General features: G+C 37.1%; 1 protein-coding gene across 4 annotated transcripts in view; it reads right to left on the bottom strand.

Moving 5' to 3' along the window:
* The window catches only part of Ankrd28 (ankyrin repeat domain 28), a 157510-nt gene that overhangs the window by 33228 nt on the left and 108369 nt on the right, over positions 1-15913 (bottom strand). For 3 of the 4 annotated variants that reach the window (XM_028787483.1, XM_028787484.1, XM_028787482.1), the window contains exons 5-11: positions 15638-15838; positions 13964-14051; positions 12331-12473; positions 10382-10594; positions 3382-3460; positions 1609-1723; positions 125-207 (exon numbers count right to left, since the gene is read on the bottom strand). In XM_028787483.1, coding sequence (XP_028643316.1) covers positions 125-207; positions 1609-1723; positions 3382-3460; positions 10382-10594; positions 12331-12473; positions 13964-14051; positions 15638-15838 — 922 coding nt within the window. Of the gene's footprint in view, positions 1-124; positions 208-1604; positions 1724-3381; positions 3461-10381; positions 10595-12330; positions 12474-13963; positions 14052-15637; positions 15839-15913 lie in introns of those variants that run through there. The other variant, XM_028787485.1, reaches the window with a different exon arrangement.

Raw genomic sequence — 15913 nt, 5'->3', positions numbered from 1 at the left:
GGCCGGCCCGGGCGCCCGGCGGCGGGCGGCGGAGGGCGGGAGGGAGGGAGGGAGGGAGGGAGGGGAAGAGCCCCAGCACAAGCAGGCATGCACTAACAAACTGGTCTGTGAAGGTTCCACTTACCCGAAGAAAGGAGTTTCCTGCAGCAATCTGAAAAACCACTTAAGGCTGCCAAATGGAGTGGGAACATTCCATGTATACCACGCCTTAAATTAATAGAAGAGAAACTTCATTACAACACATTAAAAATATAATTTAAATAAAAGATGTCACTTAAGTAAAAGATAATTGATTGAGTAGAAACTTCTTAATACTTTAGAGAAAAATCTGGGCAGTCACTGAAAACCAGCGTCATTCATCACCAGCTCTATCTCTCCAAGGCATGTCTTCTAAGCTCAGCACTATGTCTCATCTTATAGACTCACTGCATATTCATGGGTCTATGCTGTAAATGCTGACTGCCCAGCAGCACCTCTGAGCTATGTCATTGATACAGTTTTCCCCAAGCAAAATGTCTCTAGGTATTTGCTCAGGGAACAAAACTTCTGGCCCATCTCACCCCACCATTTGAAACCATTTCTGCAAGGTAATGTGCTCAAGAAAGCTCCTCTCAGTCATTCTGTACTGTTGAAAATTGGAAAGCAACTTAACTGTAAATAAGAATATTCTATGTACCCTTATATAGTAAAATTAAACCCCACAACTTAAATTAGAGCTATCTAAAGAAATGTGAAAAATCTTAAGCCTCTAAATAGACTGCTAAATGAACATTAATATATACTTTGAACCACAAAGACCATGTATATAATAGCATATCACAATATATGACATGACATACAGGACTTGGAAATACCAATTTGAGTATGATCTTGACTTTTGCAGAATATACATAAAATAATTCATACTTTAAAAATTTATGCCGGGCGGTGGTGGTACACGCCCTTAATCCCAGCACTTGGGAGGCAGAGGCAGGTGGATTTCTGAGTTCCAGACTTCGAGGCTAGCCTGGTCTACAGAGTGAGTTCCAGGACAGCCAGGGCTACACAGAGAAACCCTGTCTCAAAAAAAAAAAAAAACAAAAAAAAAAACAAACAAACCCAAAACCAAAAACAAACAAACCAACAAAAAATTTATAGTGCAACTTTAATATGTAGAGCAAAAGCAATTAAGAGTAAACTTTCTTATTAATTAGAGAAGTTGGGGTGGGGGGTGGGGACCACTTTGTACCAGCAACTAGGGAATTCCTGGCCCCTTACATTAATCTGAAACCACTGTCTACAGCTCATCCAAGAAAAAGCATTTGGGTATGTACAATTTTTAGAACTTCTAGTTTGAAAACAAAGGGACAAACGTTGAATTTCTCATCAAAATTTTGTATTATTTATGAGGGAGAAAAAAAAAACAGAAATGTAAAAACATGCCACACTGACTAATCAAATAAAATTATACATAAAACCTTTTAAATCTATCAGTGTCAAAAACAAAAGGTAAAGAAAAACCAACAACCACCCCCTCTCCAATGCTGAGATCCAATCCCCACCCCCACTCTAGTGCACCAGCTCTGTCCACTCCGCACAACTAACAGCACTCCCAGGAGTGCTACTTACTTTGCAGTGTCAGCACCACTTGTAATAAGAGTGTTGATTAGCAGCTCATGACCATACCGGGCTGCTATATGCAAAGGGGTGTTCCCATTCTTATCTTCACAGTCAATTACCGCTCCTGCAATAAAGGACATCATGTCAGATACTAGATTATATACACATTGGCCAAAACTCGTAAATGTAATGTAATGTAATGTAGAATGTTGTTTAAGCATCAAGAAACGGACATAGCAACCTAACCAACTTCATTCACAACATATTTACTGGAGTTACCAACTCTATAGTTAAAAGTTTTATTAACTGAGTATATGATTTAAACATATTTAAGTCAACAGAAGGGTTCTAGGGTACAATGAGTCTAGAGACCACTATGCTTAAAGACACTGCTTTAGAGCAGCACTTTAGGGCAATCCTATGTGTCATGAAGACAACTGCTTACAGTACTTTACAAATCTTTGGATCATAAGCTTTTTCAATCTTTGTAGAATTCTAGCAATAAAAAGCTAACAAGAGGTTCTTGGAGAGATGGCTCAGTTGGCAAAGTGCCTGCCATTAAACATGAGGAACAGAACTCATGTAAAGTTGGGTACGGTAGTGCCCATCTGTAAGTCAAATGCTCATAGGATGAGTTGGGAGATGGGAATGAGAATCCCTGGAAGCCTGTGGGTCTCCCGGTCTGGAGCTAACATCCTAAGTCTATCTTAAACAAGGGAGAGGTAAGGACTAATAGCTGAGGTTGTCCTCTGATCCCCACATGTCCACCATAGATAGCACTTGTACACTTTTCTTTCACTCTCTCTTTCTTATATACATACAGCACACCTACATATAAAAGAATGTTTGCTAAATGCCAACAAGAGGCTGGAGAGCTGGCTCATTGGTTAAGAGCACAGGATATTATCTCAGAAGACCTGGGTTCATTCCCAGCACCTATACTGAAGTTCACAACTATATGTAACTTGAGTCCCAGGGAATTGGACACTCTCTTCTGATCATCATGGGCACCAAATGCATGTGGTATACAGAAAGACAATCAGGCAAATACTCATGTACATAAAATAAAAACCTAAAAAGAGCAACAGAACATCTTGAGGACTACTTATAAAGAATCCTTTGGAATGTGGTCTGAGAAACAGATTTACATTGACAGCCATACAATTATTCAAAAGTTTAGTTTGTCTATTACTAATTCCAACACAAGAGAATAAAATGCAGAAAATAAACTAAAACTCCAAGAGTTCAAAAAGCATTCAAATAGGGAAAAGTGAAAATGCAACAAAGTTCATGTTACTATATACTACATGTAGAAAAGTAGTTTTCCAACTAGCAATAATGAGAAAAGGTTAACACTGAATATATCTATAATTCACAATTGGGCAAGGTGGTACATGTGTTAAGAGGACTGTGAATTCAAGGTCAGACAAAGCTATTCAGAGATATTCCTCTCCACTATTCCCTCAAGAGAGAAAGAAAGGAAATTAATAACTCAGAAGAATAGAAATATCTGGATGACATATATTAATTGTATTTTATCCTGTACTAATTTTCAAGAAATCTGAAATAAAATCTTAACTGTATACACACTGCTATGGTAATTCCACAGTGCCATTCACTTTGTGGATTAAAAAAAAAAAACAACCAAACAATCAAATAAAAAAAATAAAAAATAAAACAAACAATGACAAAAAACAAAACAACAACAACAAAAAAACAAAAACAAAAAAACCCCCAAATTTCATTGAAGAAATAAAAGAAACAAACAGAAATACTTTTTACCACTCTGGATAATGGTTTGTGATCTGGAGAATCTACCGTGGAGGGCAGTCATATGTAGTGGGGTTTTCCCATCTTTACTCTGAAATAATGAACAAAGGAAAATTGTTCAATTACTATGCAATACACAGAATGTGCGTTCCTTAGTTGTACTTTAGGTATTTTTTATATAAATTTATAAATATTACACAAGAAGCAAGTCTTATGAAGGCAAACCAGTTGTTCAAAGCATAAACTGGCTTTTTATTTTTTAGTATGCATATCAAATCAGAAACACAAAACAATCTCCATGCTTACTATTTCTACAATCCTGTGTGGCACTGTAAAGCATAACGTTAAGATCTTTATCCTCCAGGAGGAAAGGTAACAACATAGGCTATTAAATGGCTCTACCGAGGGCATCATAACCCAAGTGCTACAGGCACAATATGCTTCCTGGGTGTCACATTACCTCCCACCTTAGGTCACTAGAAGTTATTTTAAATACCATGTCTTCATTTGTTCATAATTATTTGTAATCAACATTATTATCTATTTTCTTGAATTATTTAAGATAATCAGACTGCTGGCTGTACTTCTCTATCATTCAGAAGAAATTTCAAATGCAAAATAATGCCTAAGCGATGTAATATTTTCTTCCTAGTTAAATGATGTTTTTTATCTTTAAAATCTTCTGGTGAGTTAACTATACAAATCCTTCAGCACCATGCAGCATGCAGTCTGTACATATACTATGATAAACGTTCCACGTTTGTACTAACTCTGTAAAACTTTTCATGAATAGTTACCAAGGTATTTGATTCTACAATTGTTCTAGCTTGTTTTGGGACACAGTCACCTCAGACTCACTACATATCTCAGAATGGCTCTGAGCTTCTGATCCTCCCAGCTCAGCCTCCCGAGAGCTGAGCTACAGGGATGCACTCCAATGCCCGGCTTGTTTCTATGGGATTTCTAAGCTCTGGAGGCACTGGAGGAAAAGATGAGAAGCATGTGTGCATGTAGACTCCTGAAGCAGAGCATGAGTCTGGACAAGCTGTCTAACAATTCTGAGCATTTACTTCCTCAAACTGAAAATGAGGATATTATCTATACCTTATAGGCCTGTCGTAGTCTAAATATTACCACTTATATAACATACCAATACTTGTTATTTTATTTGGTATTTTATTCCTTTAACAAGGGAAAAAAGCACAAAGATATTTAACAAAAGCATTCTAGTTTCACATTTCCAAAAATGTTCACTATGACAGACATTTCAACTCAATGTTAATTTTACTCACAGTTAATTTTACTCAGTCAAAAAAGTAAAGCAAATAAAAATATAAAGACGATTCATAAATAGTGAAATTTGATAGATATGACTTCAGTTAACATTTTTTAGGTATTAAACACATTTTAGGTATAATTTCAAAATAGTTCATATGTGCCAGTCATTTAATCCTCAACCCTCAGATAGGTAGATACTATTATTTTTAGGCCAGGGAGATGGAAGAACTCACTGCTCAACCTGATGACTTAAGTTTAATGCCCAGACGTAAACTAGGAGAGAACCTTATACTGCAAGTTGTTCTCTCTCCCTCTCTCTCTCTCTGTCTCTGTCTCTCTCTCTCACACACACACACACACTACATACTCTAAGTGTATAAATATAATAAAATGTATATATAAATATATTATTACTTCTGTTTTATAAGTGAGGAAGCAGAGCCTGAGATTAAAAAATTCCAATGTCTTCTAGCTAGTAAGAGACGGACCTCTATAAGCTTATCAAGAACATTAGTATATTTTTACTTTCTACATAATGATTATAGAAGGTATATATATAAAGTAATATACAAAGGAAGAAGAAATTAAGATTACCAGTTGAAAAATATGCCTTAACATTAGTAGGAGAGGACATTTATTTTTCTTTAAATTGGAGAAAATAGATTGCCTTTTGTCATCTAAAATCACATTAGAGTCAAGGTTGAAGTTAATTTTTTACATATATTCATGTATTTTTTGCGCATATGCTAATTGTCATGGTGCATGTGTGGAGGCCAGAAGGCAACTTGCAGAAATTATTTCTCTTCTTCTGTTATGTGGGCTCCAGGGATCAAACTTAAGTTGTGAGGCTTGGTGGTGCTAAGTACCCTGATCTGCTGAGCCATCTTGCCAGAAAGTAAAAAAGATTACCAACATTCTAGGAATTGTTAACAAAATCCAGTAATAACAACAAAAGTCATATAGTTAGTTTATAGTAGTTTTATGCTTAAACTTCAGCATGATATATTTTGTTTGGCTAAAATCTTTCATTCATTCATTCATTCATTCATTCATTCACTTTCTTGAGACAGGGTCTCAACACCTAGCACTGGGTGTCCTGGAACTCACTCTGTAGACCAGGCTGGCCTCAAAACTCTCAGAGATCCACCTGCCTCTGCCTTCCAAGTGCTGGGATTAAAGGTGTGTGCTACCACTACCCAGTATAAAAGAATTTCTTCTTCTTCTTTTTTTTTTTTTTTTTTTTTTGAGACAGGGTTTCTTTGTGTAGCCCTGGTAGTCCTGGAGCTCACTCTGTAGACCAGGCTGGCCTCAAACATGCAGAGATTTGACTACCTCCTGAGTGCTGGAATTAAAGGTGTGTGATACCTTTTGGGGGGGGGGTAAAAGGGGGCTCATTTTAAAAGAACTGCTGCATAGAAATGAAGGAACTGAGGTTAGAAGGTTCTGGAAAAGTAGCAAGGCCTTTGTGTAGACCCAGTGGGGAAGATTAAAAGGTTTTCATAACAGATTTTCATAAATGCTTTACAAAGTGGGAATTAAATGATTAAATCTCTACGCATAAAACTTTTGCAAGATCAGGGAGGTTATGGAGTATTGGCCATTGACATTGTGGCTAAGCAGACTGACAGGTGTGAAAGAAAAACTTGTTCTTAAGAACAGAACAGCTGGTTTTGTTCACAATCTCAGCACTCAAGAAGATGAAGCAGGAAGACCAATGAGTCTGAGGCTAGGCTATTCAGTAGGAAACTGTCTCAAAATAAAGACAGGCATGTGGCTATACTCACCTATAAATAATTCTAGCACTTATGATGCAGAGGAAGGCCAACCTCAGCATATAGCAAGTTAAAAAGCCAGTCTGGGCTTTATGACAACCTGTTTCCAAAAACAGCGAGGGAAACGGTCTTAGTCGGGGCTACTATTACTGTGATGATACACCAAGATGAAAACAACTTGGAGAAGAAAGGGTTTATCTGGCTTACACTTACAAATCACTGTCCATTACTGAAGGAAGACAGGACAAGAACTCAAACAGGGTAGGACTCTGGAGGTAGGAGCTGATGCAGAGGCCATGGTGGAGTGCTACTTGCTGGTTTGTGTTCTGTCTCTCTGTCTCTCTGTCTGTCTCTCTCTCACGCACACACACACACTTTTTTTTTGAGACAGGGTTTCTCTGTGTAGCCCTGGCTGCCCCGGAACTCACTCTGTAGACCAGGCTGGCCTCAAACTCAGAATCCACCTGCCTCTGGTTTGTTCTCTATAGCTAGCTTAGTCTGCTTTCTTAGAGAAGCCAGGATCACCAGCCCAGGGATGAAACTACCCACATGGGCTGGGCCCTCACTCATCAGTCAGTCAATCAATCAATCAATCAATCACTAATTAAGGAAAATAAAAGCCTACTGTGTATTTAATTCCAGCACTCTGGAGGCAGAGGCAGGCAGAGATCTCAGAGTTTGAGGCCAGCTTGGTCTACTAAGCGAGTTCCAGGACAGCCAGGACTACACAGAGAAACCCTGTCTTGAAAAATCAAACAAAAACAAAAAGCAAAAAACCAAAAAAAAATAAAACAGAAAGAAATCAAGAAAATAAATACCTTACAGTAGGATCTTATGGAGGCATTTTCTCAAGTGAGGTTTCTTCTTTTCAGATAACTCTAGCTTGTGTAAAGTAAAAGACTTGCCAGCACAGAAGGAGAGGGTGGGCACTGAGAATTCTTGTTGGTTGAAAACCTAGAGCTATCAATAATCTTTGTACAATTTCAGAGCTAGATGGCATTTCAGAAGTCATCAACATAAGAACATGCTTCAATGGAATTTAGCCCCAATATAATTCAGACAACTGAACTGTAAAGGCGATTACAAACCATTAGGCTAGTTTTGTGGTATCTATTGTACGCTGCTGCCTTCAAATCTGCTTCATTGCTAAGATGTACCCTTTGCCAAACTAATAAAAAGTCCTCATGTGATGTACAAAAGCCAGTACTGAATTTTACACACCATTGAGGACATTATGTCCACTATTTTGAGCATTTTATAAGTTTAACCTATTAGAGAACAGATTCCCAATTTAAATTTCCTAAGAAAAGATAAACAAACAATCAGAGGTAAGCATTTTCAACAGAGACACTGACATGAACCAAGCGACTTATTATCAAGTTAGTATATAAATTGATCTTTCAAATCTAATGTTTATCCTTTAAATATAGCAGCACATAGCTGAAAAGTTTATAATAACTAATAGGATAAGTAAGCCTTCATTATTTCCATGAAATATTGGTGCTAGTATAATTTTAGATATTTTATCATAAGCATGTATCATAGAAACTTTAAAAAAAAAATAGACTTAATCTTTGATTCTGAAGTCCATTAAGATAAATTGAGGTTTTTGTTTTTTTTTAAAAATCTTTAGGGGAAAAATAATTCTCCTTACCACACAATATTTGTTATTTTTCCTAGGCTGGGGAAAAACTCAAGTGAAAATGATCACCTGGGTGTGGTTGGTGGTGCACACCTTTAAACTCAGCACTCCCAAGACAGGTGCAGGAGGTTCTAAAGAGTTCCAGATCAGCCTAATCTGCACAGCCAATTCTAGGCCAGTCATGCTATACAGTGAGACTTTGTCTCAAACAAAACAAAACCTGAAACCTGTCATCAATTTAAAAAAATGTTACTATATGTCTTGAGGGTTGAAATCACACATATATACCTGCACACATACACATATCCATCCATCCATCCATCCATCCATCCATCCATCCATCCATCCATCTATCCATCCATCCATCCTTCCATCCATCTTTTGTTTCTAATTGAGACATGGTATTGCTATATACTTTAGGGTAGCCTCAAAAAATAATCCTCCTGCCTTAGCTTCCAAGTGTTAGGATTACAAGTGTATGCGAAACTGCGTATCTATAAATGTGTATTTTTGTATGTATTTGCTTGTACAAATGTGAATTTGCATACATGTGGAGGCCAGAGAACACTGGGTATTGTTCCTCAGAAGCCACTCGCTTTGTTTTTGAAGATAGTGTTTATTATTGGCCTAAAGTCCTCAGGACTGCTGGCCAAGCCACTTTACTGATTATTTCTACAGCCGCTAAGTATGAATTCTTTAAAAAGACAGTTTAGGGGCTAGAGAGCCGGCTCAGTAGTTAAGAGCACCTGTAACCTCAGTTTAACTCCCAGCACCCATATGGTGACTCACAAGTGTAATTTCAGTTCTAGAGGATCTGACTCCCGCTCTGGCCTCTGTAGGCACCAGGAATATATATGAAAGCAAAATATGCATACATGTAAAGTAATAAGATAATTTAAAATGTAAAATAACCTAAAAAAAGACAGCTTAACCCAAAGCATAATAGACTCTTAATGATACTTTCTGGTCTTCCTTTCTTGAGAATGATGGAAATAAATTTGTCCCTCAGTTGGGGGTGGGGATAAACAAACTAAGTCCTGGTAGAATTAATGCTTCCTCATTTCTGAGGAGGCCAGTGCTTTTGCTGTAGTTAGGCAAGGCAATGTTCATCTACAACCACATACAAAGTGGGCTGAAATTCTCTGTAAACACTATTTGTAAGTTGATATAGTTTTACTAATCCTAAGTTATTCAAATTTGATTGACTGTGGTTTTCTTCATAACACAAGATGGGTTTTGTCAAGTGCTTAAGTGACGAACTGATGAATAAACCAGGAACAGTTACAATACCTTTTAACAATCAAAAATGACTATGAACTATAAAATAATAATGCTTGAAATCTTGGTTACCTATGTTTCTCACAGATTTACACAATGAAGATAAATTCATTTTGACTCCTGAATTTTAACTTATTTCTAAAATGCTTATGTTACTCCTGAAATCAATTATGAACAAAAAGCCAAGTGACTTATCTTTATGTGTAAAAGACACCGATGTTTCTATTCTAACACCATGTAACATCTTGTGACAGAAATTCCAGAAAACAAAACAAAACAAAACAAGCCAATTTTAAAAAAGTCTCGCAGCATGAATATCCACACATACCACCTGGATTCCAGCACTAATACTTTCCTCCATGTGTCTATCACATTATCAATATAGTTATTTGATGCTTTAGAGGTAGTCACAAGTGTTGTCATTGTGTGACAATCAGGATGTATCACTATTCAATATCTGAAGTCGCCTTTCTAAAACAAAGTTTACAGATAATGAAGGGCACTAATCTTAAAAGCACCCATGGTGGGTTTTCATGAGTGCTTATCTACAATACACAAAGCCCTGTCAAAGTACAAAGCAGCTCCATTACCCTATAAGGTGTCCTCATGCCCCTTGCCCAGGTGACCTTTCCTTCCTTCCCATGGGCAACAACTGATCTGTTATTTTCTCCCAACTATAAATTCTGGAACTCCAAATAAACAGAGTTCCATCTGTTCTAGAATCTTACATAGAGGGAAAAATATATAAAATTCTTTCTCTGATTGAGCATAATATTTAAAAAAAAATCCATATCCTTTTTGGGACGAGTGCTGGGGTTGACAGAGAGATAGGGTCTCACTGAGTAGCTCTGCTGGCCTCAAACTGAGAGATCTGTCCACCTCTGGCTTCAGTGTGCTAGGATTAAAGGTGTGCATCACCACACCTGGCCTTATCCATGTTAGGTTGACTAGTAGGTCCTTTATAATTCTGGATGGTATGTTATGAATACTGTTTTAGACACGTAACTACACACTTAAAGCATGGATTCTAATTGTTTCATACCTTCATATTGACATCGGCCCCATTGCCAACCAGAAGTTCTAAACACAGTGCTCCATGTGTTGATGCAGCAGCAAAGTGCAAAGGAGTGAATCCTTTTTCATTCTTCTGATTCACATTAGCACCACAGTCTATGAGCTCGTTTACAACAACATCTTGTCCATTATAACAGGCCACATGAAGAGGTGTGTTTCCATAGGCATTCGGTTCATTCATCTATAGGAAAAAGTGTGAACGTGAAGTAATTTTATTACTACTATAAGCTATTTAAATTATTAGTTATAGAAAACATGGATAAATACAAACATGAGGTTTATAATGCTAAAGTTGTTTACAATAATAGACCTAACAATAGGCAGTTTGGTTTTAAATGGGCTACATACATTTAGAGAATGTGCTTCACACATACAATGTTAAATTCCTCCACAGAGTTATTTTAAGAAAATAAAAACAATGTATTTTCAAAAGTCTTTGAGCTGAGAGAGAATTCACTATAAGTGGTGAGTGGAGGCAAGGACACTTTCCTTGTTCAGCTATTTCAGAGATCCTTTAAGGCCATTATGCTAATTGGTTGAAAGAGAGCTACAAGAACTATTAACAGAAAGAAACGTGTAGCCATCTTGTACTTATCAGGGTCCCACACAACAATATGTTTGGGTGTTTTGCAACTTCTTCTAATTCCCACATTTTTCATGTCTTCTTTGTTTTAGTAAAGTGTTTCTTACAGTCCTGTCATGTCTAACTAGAATCACATACTTTTCAAGAGCTTCTGCAATTAAGACTTTATTGTTTCCCTCTCTTTGTTTTCTCCTTTCTCCTTATCTACTGCTTTGAAAAACCAGTAACTTTGGTTCACATTTCATACAGAGTAAATAACAGTAGAGCAGAGACGGTGGCATACACCTATTACCCAAGCACTTGCAAATTGAGACAGGAGGATTCCAAATTTGAGGCCAACTTGGGCTATACAATTGAGACCGTCCTCAAAACCTAGAGTAAATGTATTACAAGTGGGAGTAAAAGACATGTTTTATAAAGTATGATACATACTTGCTAGATGAATTTTTATTCAGGGATTAAATATATACCAAGAGATTAGCATCCCTACCTAGCCAAAAAGAATAGTAGTACTATATGTTTATAATACACATACACACACACACATTATATATATAATACATCTTTTGCTTTTGCGTATTCCATAATGCTATGTCATTTAAAATAAAGTTAGATTTACTGGCTCAGAAAACTGAGAACAACACAGCTACCTAGTCAACATGTGTGTGATTAGTTAGCTCCCAGAGAACTGCAAGAAACAGAGGTACAGGAACTGAAAAGAGAAACTTTGGACAAATTACTTATCTTTGGGATAGGTTTTAACTCTTTACACAGTTTGTCTAATTATCTATTATACTGGCTAGCTTTATGTCACCTTGACACAATCTAGAGTCATCTTAGAGGAAGGACCCTCAATTGAGAAACTGCCTCTATAAAACTGGGCTGTAGACAAACCTATAGTTCATTTTCTTAATCAATGATTGATGTACAGGCCCCAGCCCATTGTGTGTGATGGTCATCCTGGGTTCTAGAGAAAGTGAAATGAGCAAGCTATGAGGAGCAAGCCGGTAAGCAGCATCCCTCCATGGCTTCTGCAGCAGCTCCTGCCTCCAGGATCCTGTTCTGACTTCCTTTGATGATGAACAGTGATACGGAAGCATAAGCCCAATAAACTCCTTTCTCCCCAAGTTGCTTTTGGTCATGGTGTTTCATCACAGGATAGTAATCCACACTTAAAGACATATGTTGATCATATCAGTATACTAGCTAGTGAAAAGAGAAAGATTTGGTAAAAGGACAAAGATATTACTATTATCTTTCAAACCTAAGTTCTGACAACAAAATAACAAAAACACAGAATATATTAATTTATACTGCTCAATCTATATACCTACATCAACTCCAAGATCTAGAAGGTACTTGACTACACTGATCATTCCACTAGAGGCTGCTGCATGAAGAGGTGTGTAAGACTTCTTATCCTTACATGTCACTTCAGCTCCATGAGATACAAGTAATTTCACTACTTCAATGTGACCTGAAAATACATTTAAAAAAAGGAAAGAAAGAAACAAGCAAAAGACCATCAGCACATAGAAATTATTAAGTATATCCTGAATACTTTTCAAAAATGTAAGATAGCACATTAATTTTCTAATGCATGATGACTAACAATTTATGCTGTAATTCAAGATGATTGAAAAAAAATCTAAGAATTCAGAATATTTTTGAAAAGTACTGGTGGATAGAATAACTAAATTCCATTTACTTCTAGTGTTAATCTTGACAGTATCTTATTCCTCTATCTCAAGGTCATTGAACATCTTTCTTTCACTTTTACCTTGTGATGATGTCTTCTGTCAGGTCACGACATAATGGTACTGACCAGATGACAGAACCCTCACTTGGACTTCCAAAGCTCCAATATTTGAAAGAAATGAAATTCTGCTCAGGATAAATTATCTAACCATGGTAGATCAAGAATGTACTGCTGTCTCCAAAACAAAGAATGACCCTTTAATCATAATCCATTGTACCAAGGACAACCATGCCATGCTAAGGTCCAGACCGAGGTCCACGCACTTGTTAGATCAAACCTAATTCCTTCAAAGTGAAAGGCTGATTATACTCCACTTACTGTGCATACTTTTTTTTTTTTAACACAAAATGTGTTGTTTAAAATCATACACACTGTTTCTAAACTGTTCCAATGAATAACCTACAATAGACTACTTAGAAAAGTATTCAAAGACTTGAGGATATAAAAGATCTACATAGAGTAAAAGACTTTGGGATGAAACATAACTCCTTCGGGCTATTTTACCTTCAATTAATAAGAAAAATTTTTCTTATATAAGAAGAGGCACATATTTTTGGCACTAAATATCACATTTTCAGGTTTTGGCCATCAAAAAGGGTATGTGTCTAAAATGGTACCTTTAGGGTGGGAATGCGCACTTCTAATCCCAGCCCTGGGGAGTTGGGAACAAGCAGGTAGGTCTCTGGGGCTCTTTGGTTAGTCTGTCTAATATAACCCCAGGTCCTAGTCAGAGGCCATGACTCAGAAAATAAGGTAGATAAATTCCTGAAGAATGATTCTGGAAGCTATCTCCGCCCCGCCCGCCCCCCCCCCCCAGAGCTCATAAGGGGAGTGGAGGCAGGGCCTTGTGCAAAGCAAACACAGTATCACTTCAGCTTTATCTCCAGTTTACTAAGATGCTTCTCAATGTATCTTCACAACTTATACTTTAATAACTCAGTAGAAGGAGGATGGCTATGAGAGTGAGCTTTTAGTAAACATCCACTGTAAGTTAAACATCCCAGGGCACCATCTGTGATGTCTCTTCTAAGTTTTAATAAACTAGATCTAGTGTACTGTTGTAGCACATCTCCTCTACCTGTTCTGCTTGGGTAGCAATCTCAGATACTGTATAACTCAGTTATATTTAAAATACAGAAATGCAAAAAAACAAAAATGCATTATCTCCTCTAAATATACTGCCAAAAGTAAATTTAAAAAGTACATACCCATATATGCTGCCCAATGGATTGCGCGCCTATCTTTCTTGTCAAAAGCATTAATATTGGCACCTCTGGACAACAGTAGTTTGACCATCTGGAATAAAAGTAAATAGTTTCATTGAGATTCAGAAGTAGAATTATTCATAAATGTGCCTTGTGATTATTTAACTTGATTTTTTCACACTGAACTGCTTTAGTTGAAGGACATTTAATATAGTATGAAACTTGAGAGGGGTTCACTGTGTTACTAAAATCAGGTTGCAGTCTCTTTTAAAATGCCACTTTGCAACTACTTAGTATTTAAGAACATCTACGTAAGTATAAACCTTAAAAGTCTGAAGTTTTGAATACTTAAATAGAAGTTTTACTGTTATTTACACCTAAAGTGTTATTAGAATGTAACTGTCTCATACCAGTAATGTCTGAAATTTAATTTAATTGTCTATGGTAGATCCACCACATTTAAAACAAATTATTACAAAATCTACTTATCTCATAATGAACCAATACTATCATTGTCGTATTTATAAATGTTTTTCCATTTTGTGATCTTGGCTACAGTTGATGCAAGGACCCAGAGCACTGCAGTGAAAAAACAATGAGGCCACTAGGCTTCCAGCTGCACAATCCCGAGAATACCATTCGAAGACTGTGATTCTGTGTCTTCAAAATGAAGGACTAGGATCTGGGTTCACTGTTGTTCCAACTGCTTAGAATAGGCTGAGGTCAGAGGACAGCTTGGAGTTTGAGTTTGGAACATAGCAATATTTCATCTTAAATTCAGGAAGGCTAGTGAAGAGCAGGAACAACAGTACAAAAAGAAAAAAAAAGCAGGCAGATAGGGTGGGCACTGGACAAAGGGTCTTCTAATTCTGGTTCAACTCGGCTTGCCAATGCTTGATGACAGGTAACTGCATGTTTTGTTTCCTATAAACTTGTTTGATGTGTGCAGGGCTGAGCGTGCATGTGGAGGACAGAGCTCGAGATTGGTTGTTTTCCTCCAATGTGCTCCACCTTATTTTAAGACAAAGTCTCTCACCTGGAGTTCACCACTTTAGTTAGGCAGGCTAACAACAACTTGGAGAGCTCTGGCTGTCTCTGCCCCCCATGCTGGGATTACAGGCGCACAGCAGCAACCCTGGCTTTCTATGTGGGTGCTGGAGAGCTGAACTCAGGTCCTTGTGCTTGCACAGAAAGTACTTTATGGTCTGAGTCTTCTCCCCAACATTGTGATGGCTAATTTTCTTAATCTGTTTTCTTTTGATAGTTCCATTACTAAGAAATTATCTTAGTAATTATTTAGAAGAAAGTATAGTTGCCAAGTATTGCCTTTCTTTGCTATTATCCTTCCTTCTGAAAGAACAGTGAAACTGCTGTCTCCCTGAACTTTCTTGACAATGACAGAATATACCTCTTATGTTATCCTATAGCTAACTGACAGTCCTCTCATTCTAGGTTATTATGAAATTCTAGTGTATATGTAGTAAGTACTAAATAAATCTTTTAATTTGGGACTACCTATATTACTAAGAAAGAAAAAAGCTAGGAGGCTTGCTAAGGGCAATATCAGGAGAATTTTTTTTTTTCTTTTCCTATGAACTGAGTAAATTAAAGGAAGGCAAACTCATTTTAACTAGAAGCTAGAAAACAGACAATCAGTCTCTAATTGGATGCACCTACCTCACCATGCCCACTGAAAGCTGCATGATGTAATGCAGTTCTTCCTGCTCGGTCCGACACATTCACATTACTCAGAAGAGGTACCAAAGATTCAGCGCACTTTACAGCTTTATTAGCAGCAGCTATGTGTAAAGGGGTCTGCCAATTTTTATCTCGAGCATTAACATCAGCAGAATGCTTCAAAAGTATCTGAACTGCTTCCTAATACATAAACAAGAGGATTGAATACTTTGAGAAATTTATAAAGATGTACACACGGAGAAAATAGAAGTTATG

This window comes from Grammomys surdaster, unplaced genomic scaffold (assembly GCF_004785775.1).
Source record: "Grammomys surdaster isolate TR1022 unplaced genomic scaffold, NIH_TR_1.0 125669, whole genome shotgun sequence".
Taxonomy (NCBI): Eukaryota; Metazoa; Chordata; class Mammalia; order Rodentia; family Muridae; genus Grammomys; species Grammomys surdaster.
This window is presented reverse-complemented; position numbering and strand designations above follow the sequence as displayed.